This window comes from Electrophorus electricus, chromosome 22 (genome assembly GCF_013358815.1).
Source record: "Electrophorus electricus isolate fEleEle1 chromosome 22, fEleEle1.pri, whole genome shotgun sequence".
Taxonomy (NCBI): Eukaryota; Metazoa; Chordata; class Actinopteri; order Gymnotiformes; family Gymnotidae; genus Electrophorus; species Electrophorus electricus.
This window is the reverse complement of record NC_049556.1, coordinates 6,658,970-6,669,446: the sequence shown is the minus strand read 5'-3', so window position 1 is coordinate 6,669,446 and position 10,477 is coordinate 6,658,970. Positions and strand designations below refer to the sequence as shown.

Here is a 10,477-nt window from a genome sequence, read left to right as displayed (position 1 = left end):
AGTGCAGGTGGGTGGGATTGCCCCATAACATATTTTACGTTGGCAATACAACCTTACATGATTGCCCTTGCATCTTTTAGAAGCCATAAATAACACTGCATATACAACACCTGCCCATTTTAGTTTTGCATGTCAAAGTTGTCAAAATCTCACTGCAAAATAATCTTCAGTTAAGTAGTGAGGTTTTTTCATCATGTAATGGAAAAGTTATTAAATATTTAAAAAGCTTTAAAACTGTAATTTGCCTCCCTTTTTTGGTTTCAGTTGGTGTAGTCACAATATTCTTTCTCTTAGTTAATCTCTGCCAGGAATCAGCGGATGGGAGCTTTACTGTGGGGCATCTGCTTGCAGTGTCTCCCTTATTTGCTGCTCTGGACCTCAGAAGAGTAGGCATTGCTGAAGAGGACCAAAGGATCATGTCTCTTTGTCGATTGAAAGGAAATAAGACATTAACATACTGGTGATTCTTCCAGGAGTGGAAAGAGCAAGCAGTGGGACGCTTAACCTTCTTTGGCAGCAAAAAAAATTTCAGGATTGAAGGAAGCTACTGGACTACAAAAGCTCAAAAGGAGAGCAATGAAAAGCCGCCAAATGTGCTCCTCTCTCTCTCTCTCTCTCTCTCTCTCTCTCACACACTCAGTCACACTGTCAATCTCATACATAGAAACACATTTTTCTGCAGGCAAAATATGATTTCTCCAATTTTTCTGGAGAACCAGAGTGAAACTAAGTTACACCTCCATGTCATTTTAGAATGTTCTTGTTGTGTCATTGCTTTGTTTTTAAAAACATTTTTATTTTTGTTTCCTTAAAATATTTTGACTGCTTTTAAAGTCTATTGTAGAGGTAGATTTTTTTTGTACATAGAAATTTTTTTTTTGCAAAGGTTTTGCTGCATTTTTTTTTAAATTGAATATCAAAGGAAGGGTCTTTAAAGGAATTTTAAATGCTGAACAATCTGCTTGGGAATGACTGTAAAGAAGTCATGATTTTTTCTCTGAAAAAGAAATGTTGGGACAACCAAGGGTCACGTCACCAGCCGATGACATGACTTGACTTTACTTAGTAGTTGCAACTTATAATTAAGGTCAGAGTCTCAGTTCATTAATACTGTTTTGCCTCTGTCCCTAACATGCTGCTTTGTCTCAGAATTGAGGTCATTAGTCTGAGAGATTTTTTTTTATTTAAAAAGGAACAGTCTTTTTCAGAAATTGACAGATTTTGTAGAACTTTTTCCTGACATTAAATGCCAATGGCTCGCGGTCTCCTTTGTATATCATTTTTAAAAACCAGTTCACCACTTATTTTCCAAAAACTTTAAACAGTATCAAATGACTTCATAAACAGCTTAATCTGTCATCTGAGACACACATCACTTTATCGTAAGCACCTTATTGGTATAATTTGTGTATAACTTTCCTGTTCTTACTACAGGACTGCTGCTGCTGAATGACACTGACATGAAAAGACCTCAGGAACATCACTAATAAACATACCTCCATATCAGTATTAATGCTGAGTTGAGAATAGTTTCACCACGCAAATATCTTACCAGTGAATAATGGTATAGAAAGTGGCCAATTGTCCATGTCAATACATGTCATGTCACTTAAAACTATTGGCTAGTGAGTGCCTGTATTTTAGAAGACACATCCCATCAGCAACATCAGTTTCCCCTCATTGAACGGGTAATCCAACCATTATTCCTAACAAAGCACGTTTATATTCGGTTTTTCTAGATACAGGTTTAGGCTAGGTTTTAATTATGCTGTCAGTAAGATTCTCCTCTTGAAAATCCTTCTTATCTTAGAACATTAATGTCTGAACCAGCCCCAAATGTGTTCACAAAAAGACTTTAAAAAACAAAAAAACACCACCTTTATAATCTACTGCTGGTGATCAAACTGCAGTCTAGTTTGTATGTTTGGCTTTAGTTAGAGATGTCTTCAATGAAGAACACACCACAACCAAAAAATAAAACAGTTTTGTACAGTATGCATCAATCCATTTTTACAGTGTCAGAGGTTTATTTCCAGGGATGACTAGATCTACATACAAAACCATAATAAAAAAGGTACAAAATGTGTATTAAATATGTCTTCAATTAAATTGTTCAGACAATATATGTACAATATAATGGGAGCAAATCTAAAAAGAATTGCTAGTTTCTAAATATAGTATTACTTACATAAAGAGAGAGGTGTGTCCTCAGGTGTCAATATAAAAAGGGAGGACGCTATCACTGCTGGTCTGCATGGGGAGTAATGCACAAGTTGAACTGCCGTAACTTCACAGGACTGGAATCCTGCTGGACTATATATCTACAGATATACCAATTCACCTGCTCAGGCCATCTCATCATGCAACAAAAATAACCTACAGGCCTTTCTTGGTTATTTAGTGTGCAGCGATGTCAAACGAAAGTTGCCTTTATTAAAATAGAAATACTAAAGTCAAAACTGCGCCACATAAAAACAATAGCCCTTTTGAGAAAAGGGGTCTGAATGCAATCAGTAGAGTGCAATGAGTGGAAAACACGCTCAGAAATGCTCTGTATACTACAAAAAGGTATGGATATCCAAAATATGATTTCTGGTATGATGCTTGTTCTGCAGGGTTTTTTTGGGTTTTTTTTTTGCCCTACCTTTTGACAGTTTACAAAAGCTTAAAGATTGTCAGATTTAGATGACTGTTTGATAGCAAACAGTTATTGGTCCCACACAGGCAGTCTTTTTGCAGAATACAAGTTTGAGATATTTTAATGCGAATACATTAAAAAACAAACAAAAACCCCCCAAACATTAGAAACTAACAATTATTGATTTCATATAAGAGTTGAAATGACTGGTCTGAATTAAGAAAAATGGGGGATTTTTTTTTTTAAACAACCATCATGGATGGCACTGGCAGAAGAAAATTAACTCTGACATTAAAATGTTGCAGAGGAATTATGGCTGAGATTGAAAAAGCATGTTTGAATTATTGAAGTATGTAGCAGATAGAGGGAAACGGTAGGGCTTCTTACGGGAGACAATATCCTTCAAGTTTGAGCCATCAGTCCAGTGGCAGTGAGCTGAGCACCAGTAAAACGGCGCACCAGCCGTGGACATGCAAAAGGCATAATTTCTGTCTGTTCCTAGCTGGGCTGAATCCTGTGGTACAGCCAGAACATTGCAGTCCTCATTTTCCCCATGACATACCAAGGTGAATCCTCAGTACAAGGTTCCCTCATCACAGAAGTCTCTGGTTCAAGATCTCCCAGGACCATTCGCCTCCGGAAATACGGCATATGTTTCTGCAGGCAAGAAGAATGGATATGAGGAGTCAGACCATGCACCATAATGGTGGCAGATTCTTCCATGCCGTGTTGAGTTTATTCACTGGGTAAATGTGATTGGCTTGTCTTTGGTGGATGTATTCAGCATATTTGCATGTGAACATTCCACAGTCACTACCATTCATTTGCTGAGGATCTCCTGCAGGGTGGAAAATAGAAAATCCACTTAGAGTCCCTGAATGATGCATCTGGTTACTCCAAAACATGCCATTAGCCAATATGCACTGCATTTACTGGCTTTATGTGGCTGATGTTGTATGCTCAAATATACTACTGTACGTAAAAATTTATCAATTTATTTTGGTTTTGAGAACTGAAAAACAGCTGCCTGAAGGCAACACAGTTAACGGCAAACATTAGGAGTATTCTTAGTCAAAGGCACACAAATGGTAAGCATTATGGTTCTTATCCAGATCTAAAAAAAAGAATTAGCAAAATTTCAGCAAATTTGGCAGTAGTAGGTATTTTCTTCACTAGTTTAAAAAAAAGAAAACATTATTAACTTAACTTCTATACTTCTACTGTTATGTCTATGGAATTCAGCATCATGTTTTATAAATGCACAGTACTAGAGTGACTCACACTGCGTTTTTTTACTTTGAAGAGTCCAGTCTGAGGTATCCAGGTCTTGGCCTTGTCTTGTCTTTATTTTCTTGCTTCAAATAACCTCTAAGAGAGATGTGAAGAGGATCCTCACACAAAGATAATAAAGCTTACAAAGCTAAATTCATAAGACAAAAAGGCAAAGGTTGCCGAGTCACCGGTTACACCCAGTGTTTCGTCATTCCTGTCTAGATCAGGACTTTACAGCAAAATCCTACATGCCTCATCATTGCTTCCTCCCATGGAGTCAAAATATGTGATGTTCTTTTTGCGGAAATCCACCACCTGACAGTGCCAGAGACAGGAAGGAGGAGCTCAGTTTGGAACCCCTTTCAACATTAGTCAATCCCAGCCTAATTTACTAGTCTAATCAAGATTTAGTATCTCAAGTATAAACTGTACCTCAGCCAAACCGGTAAATTCAGAAACAGCCTAATGAATATAACCTTGACCGAAATCATTTGCATGCCATAGCAAGCTGCTAGCATTTGCTCACATGCTGTGACTTACAGAGAGGCACCAGTGCACCCCCAGGTGGACAGGCACTAGGACGATGTCCACGGAGAAGATGTCCACCTTCTTGGTCCAGCGGCGCACGGCTGAGTAGCCAGAACTGCGCAGCTTGGGGAAGAAGAAGGTGTTGAAGGTGTAGACGGAGGGCAGGTGCTGCGCCTTGCTGCGCTCCACCAGTAGGTTCATGTAGAAGTTTATCACTGTGGGGTAAGAGGACGGGGCTCAGTCACCAGGTTTGTGGCTTAGGTGTAAAACCACAAAAATACCCTTTTGTCTAAGCAGCTACTGGGAATATGTTAAAGGATACACTGTCTGTTCTTTAGTTCATGTTGTCATGACCACATTGGACCACAAAATGTGGTGTGCATTGGTGGAGAGTGCTCCAGGGTCTGAGCAGTGCTACACAGTTTAGCAGCTGGCTAAAAACAGATGTTTCTTGGAAGTGTCCGTACATCCTATCTTAGGATTGTTATGTAGTCATTATGTAGCAGAATTTAATAATGCAATCTTGTGTTTCACTATACAAGTAGTTTTTGTTTGATTGGCCACAGCTAGCACTAATTTCCACCAGCATGGCTATGGGATTTTCTTTAAAGTGGGCTGTGCCAAGTGTACAGTAATATAATCTTCCTTAATTAGTTTTTTTTTTTTTTTTTAAAACAGTAGTTCTAGACAAAGATGTTCAACGCCATTAACAGATACCCTTATGGCATATTCTTTATTTTTGTTATTTTTACAGAAAATTTTCAAGAAAACTTTTTTTTTTTATGAGAAGCTTCGATGAAAATTACTAGATACACTGGTGAACTACCTGGTGTTAACTATCTGGCCCAGCTAGTCAGACTACTCTGGTGAAGCACAATAGTGTGTGTACACTTTAGCTAAATGTTATTTGTAGCATTTCCTATCTGATTACTTTCTGTAATCCACCATGTTAGAAGTTGGCATTCAATGTGCAGCAATAATTCTCAGAAATCCTCATCATGAACAATACTGTCAGTTGTAACTGCTGAGACACTCCCCTCGTCGTGAGCCAGTTTAGGTTGCTGAGTGTCTGCAAGTCTTTTACGAGTGATGGTGAGGCGGAAGCCCTCACTGAGCACATCATCTTGGCTGCCTGCTCGCAGAGCTCTGCTCACCTCCTTCTCCATAGCCTTTATACACACACACACACACACACACACACACACACACACCACACACACACTTAACATTTTATGACACGAAGATGGCAAGGTTAAAATCAGTCAAACTAGAATAGCCCACAAATAAAATAACTGATTGTTGATTTAATCAAAAAAACAGTGAAGAGAACAGTCTCAGATCAAATCAAACCAAAAACAGTTATACTATGATTTGAATTAGCTTCCAGATATGTATAAGTCAAAGGTTATCCATGGTGTAGATGAGTGCTTTCAGTTGCCATTTACCTCGGTCATCTCAGGGAACTCTTGCTCCTCTGCAGTACTGTCTGACTGCTCGGCAACAGGCGCCACAGGAACCTCCTTTTCCAGTGGAACACGCACGTTTAGCTCTACACCAGCTGGACCAGCTGACCCTCACCAGACAACGCTGGTTTACAACAATGAACAAGCAAAAAAAAAAAAAAAGGGGGGTTAGGGATATAGAACAACCAGTGAGCAGAGGGACAGGTAACGGAGGATCTGAACTCACCTGGCGCAAGAGTGAGATGCCAGAGCTTCTTGTTCTTCAATTAGCCTCCGCCTCTCTCGAGCACGAAAAGTCATAGAGGCTAGACCAGTGCAGGTGCACATGCGCATACATCCACCCCACCCAAGTGTAACATGTATGTACAAACCACACACACACACACACACACACACACACACGTACTTCACAATGCAGGCCAACTCAGAATTAAAACATCAGTTAAATAAAATGTCAAATGGACAGCAGTAGGGGACAGGAAATTGTTGTGAACTACAGAAGAGGAATAAGAGGGGCACTCACAGTTCTTTGATCCAAGTTCAGCTTGGAAACATGGCACGCTGCAGAGGCAGGGAAAGAACCATTGTTACAGCACTATTAAACTTCTGACAACAGGCGAGTCCTAGTCGACATGAGTTCTACAATGACACATAGATGTAGTAGAACTTCACGTGGAATTGATGCGGGCTCAGTCCTGATTTATGTGCAGTGACAAAAGCAGGAAGTCCTCCCTTCTTCCAACTTGGTAAGTTTTTAACTGTGATATTTGATTTGCTAGAAAAACAACAACACCCCCACAACTGTCTTGTTTCAAGTTCAACTTCTCTGAAACCTTTTTCTATAACCATGATTTGTTTGTCCAAGCAATTGCCTGGAAATGAGGCAACCTAACCACAGATGAGATCTAACTCATAACTAGGAATTAATGATGTAGATTTTTCAATGAAGAATCCCCAGAAATAGTTACTTTAGTCTAAAAATCTGCTTAATGTGCCTTGTCAAACCTCAGATGTCAAGGGAATGAAATCTTTCCACTTACCTGGAGCTCTCTGGGCTTGTGCCCTGCTGCTCCTTCACAAAAATGACAGAGTCCTCCATCATGAGCTATAGACGATATACAAAACAGATTTTTTCAATCGTTCAAGCCTCACAGTAAATGCTTGCTAAACCCAGAGCTTGATCTACTGCAAACATGCCTCTACTGAATTCTATAAAAGTAGCAGATTGCCCACCTGATGACTGGGTGTCCTGAGAGGAAGCATCCTGAAGAGCACCTGGTGAGGGCATAGAGCCAACAGCTGCCGCTGATCTCCCCGAGTCTGGCTCGCCGTCGCCATCATGGGCCCCAGGTCTGGGGCTCAGGGCCGTTGGAGAGCGGCCCAGGGCTGGGCAGGGTGCTCAAGGTGTGTGGACTTGGGGGAAGGCTGGACAGGTTGAAGGAGGGACTCGCCCGCTTACGTGAGCATGCTGGGGAGGCGCACCTGCAGCAGCCTGCGGCTAGACGTCAGGAAACTTGGAACTGTGACAGGCAGAGATTAAATTTAAAAAGTCTAAAATGCATACTGATTATTTCCATTAAGGTTTCAATCATCCACTCACTGCATTACCTCGTAGTATTAAGAGAAGGTGATGACACCAATACTGAATCATTATACATTATATATAATCTGATAAAGACCAAAAAGGAATGTGATGAGGCAATATGTTTTCATTAGACACCTTACAAATCCCTGTGCGATCGAATGCCTGAGGAGAGCTGCCATCGTGGATAGAATGACGAGTGGCGACCAGACACCACGGCCAGCAGCTGCCTGTACACCTCCTTCTCCTCCTCACGCACTGACTGTAATCAATGGGGGGTGGGGGTTTAATATACAAGAGTCATTACAGAGGTGCACAGTGTAACAAACAGACACCCAGTTTTAGCATGGGTGGAACTGGAACAGGAGGACATCAGACCTCTTGTGCAGTGCACCGAGTCCGAACTCGGCACTGACGGCCCGAGCTGCCGTGTGAAGGACTTCGCACCACCCGGATAGGAAAGCTCTTCTCATACATGCTTGGTGAAAGAGGTTTGCTAGACCCAGGGGGTAGAGAGCCGGCTGAGGACAAAGAAACGTCCTGACAATGCATCACACTCACGTTTGTCCATCTACCGTAAAAAAGAAAAACAGCAGCAAAGTAATATGCGATGCCAACTGCAGGAAGAAGACAAGTGAAGTGGACACACCTGGGAGATCTGTGTGGTCTATGGTACACGTATCGGCCGAGTCGGGGCAAAGGGCAGGGTTTAACAGCACAAGCATAGGTCATGCTGACAGAGTGGCCATTGGTTTGTGCTGCTCATCGAGTGGACGGTTTGCACAGACCGGTTGCCTATCGACCTTCGAAATAGTCACAGACTGCTCAGTCCTTAAAGAGTCTGCAAGAAAATGTCAAAATTCTGCTCAAACTTCCATGAAAGGTGCAGCAAGTACTGAAATAAATGAAAGCTGTGCTTGTCTTGTAACCTGACTTAATGATGGACTTCCACTCTACAGCAGCGGAGGGAACCACAAATGTGTCTTCAAATGTTCCAGGGGATCTTTCAACAAACTGTTAAAAATGACAAACATGTCAGCAGCAAGTGCAAAATGTTCAAATCTCAAGTAAATATTATAAATGTAGGTTTACCTTCAGAACTTTGTCAAAAACAAACAAACAAAAAAACAAACCCCAAAACACACAAGTTATATATTTTCAAGTTCAATATCTAAGAATGCTGAAGTACCTTGTTTTCTGTCCACACACAAGGTGATGCATCAGTTACAGGTGGAAGTGCTGGATTCGTTGGAGGTGGGCTAGGGGAAGCTGGGAGCATGCTCCTCAAAGTGGGACTAACGCTGCTGCACACCCAAGATGCCATGTTGGAGCCATGGTTCTTCATTCCTTCAGCGGCATTCTTCACTGTGTCCATAAAATCTCCTAACAAGGATAACCAAGGAGTGGCTGATAAATGCACCCAAGCCTGGACAATCATTGCACCTGCAGGTGGCAACGTATCCAGGGAGGATATCACTTTTGACATAGCGTGAATGTAGTGGCTTACCCATTCTAAATTTCTTGACACCTCGGTCCTCCTTCTTGATCAATTCCATCCCCATCTTCCAAACTGTCAATAACCAGGTTTGTGACGCATTTTAAACTGGCTCAGGAAATATTTTGCACTTTCAATCAACCAATTACACACTTGTTTTCATTTTACAATGATGACCTGGCCTACCACGTTTTCTTAATCGGGAACCCACAGAAAGGTGTGCTGTTTATCACTAGTGATTATTACAGCACAAGTTTTGCCGCCCACTTTGGAGTTATTATTGCTGCAACTGGTTTGTCCTTTAACTTACTATCCTGTACAAAATACTGGTAAACACACTTTGTGAATTCAACTGTCTGAATACACTCATACTCATAACTTACCAGTCTAAAGGTCTTTTTCTCCGAGAAGATCCGTCTTGATGAACTCTAACGGCGCCGGGGTGATCACCGCCAGCCGGTACTCCGTTGCGAAGATGTGCTATTCCCAGTTCCAATCCATTCATAGAATTTATTAAACATGTTTAGAAAAAAAAGCAAACCTAAACCACACAAAGAAACTTCTTAACCAGCAAGGTAGCTAACGTGGTTGTTTTAAATTTGCCTGCCAACGCAGGTCCCACATTCACGTCACTCCTGCCTGTCATTCGGCATGCTAGTACGTTAGCTACTTCTCACTGGCGACAGGACATTGTTAACCAGCTTCGTTAGAAGACCAGCTCCATCCGCAGTGGCTATAAATGAATAGTCAACATAACTTTGCTAGCTAGCTATCAAACCTTAAGTAATCTTAGACGTTTATCAACTAGCGTTAGCTAGTTATCTTGCTAACCAGGTTAGGTTAGCTTGCAATGCTAATAGAAGCTAGAAATGAATCCGATATTTTGTGTCTCAGCTGTGGTTAAATAGAATAAATCTTCCAAGTGTGCTTGTATCGGTGACTGGTTTTAAATTCAGTCGAGAATCCCAGAAGGTGTGAGAAGTACTCTGAATGAAAAACTGAGTACATAAAGTTGGTTTCCACGACAACCTCTCCCGCTTCTTCCTCATTTAAAACCACACACATGGCCGAAATTCACGTCTTAACGTTAAACGTTTTCATTGGCTAAACTACATCGACGTACGTCATCATCGCGCAGTACTCTGAGACGTGAATAGTTAAACCAGTCAGAAACGCTTTGTCCGGTTATAAATCCCCATCGCTTTAAATATTCATTCAACTAAATATAGGGCCCTTTTACCCTAAATCGACAGACAACCTTAACATATCTAATCATAATTGAACACCTTTATTAATTAAAACTCTATTATTGTTGTATTTTCAGAGCGTATTAAAATATAATTACAGGAAAATCTAGATAAGTAGCAATTTTGATTAAAAATCGATGCCTTTTAATTATGTCTGATATTAAGACCCCAAACGGAAGGCGTCATTGTTTGTGGAACAGTTGATTACGGTTACACTCAGTGTTTTGGTCCCCAATGATGATAATCCTTTAT

General features: G+C 40.9%; 1 protein-coding gene across 1 annotated transcript; it reads right to left on the bottom strand.

Moving 5' to 3' along the window:
• Nucleotides 1-2,008: 2,008 nt before the first annotated feature.
• On the bottom strand, nucleotides 2,009-10,032 carry si:dkey-21c19.3 (sentrin-specific protease 1). The gene is given in 28 exon segments (XM_035521691.1): nucleotides 2,009-3,261; nucleotides 3,263-3,299; nucleotides 3,385-3,410; nucleotides 3,412-3,476; nucleotides 3,920-3,974; nucleotides 3,976-4,006; nucleotides 4,146-4,225; nucleotides 4,451-4,662; nucleotides 5,483-5,519; nucleotides 5,521-5,607; nucleotides 5,884-6,025; nucleotides 6,104-6,206; nucleotides 6,419-6,462; nucleotides 6,942-6,994; nucleotides 6,996-7,006; nucleotides 7,135-7,246; nucleotides 7,248-7,385; nucleotides 7,387-7,414; nucleotides 7,627-7,745; nucleotides 7,862-8,004; nucleotides 8,131-8,238; nucleotides 8,241-8,324; nucleotides 8,413-8,497; nucleotides 8,673-8,866; nucleotides 8,991-9,027; nucleotides 9,029-9,053; nucleotides 9,362-9,465; nucleotides 9,467-10,032. Coding segments are annotated over 28 exon segments (2,223 nt in total). The 5' UTR covers nucleotides 9,500-10,032; the 3' UTR covers nucleotides 2,009-3,231.
• Nucleotides 10,033-10,477: the final 445 nt, after the last annotated feature.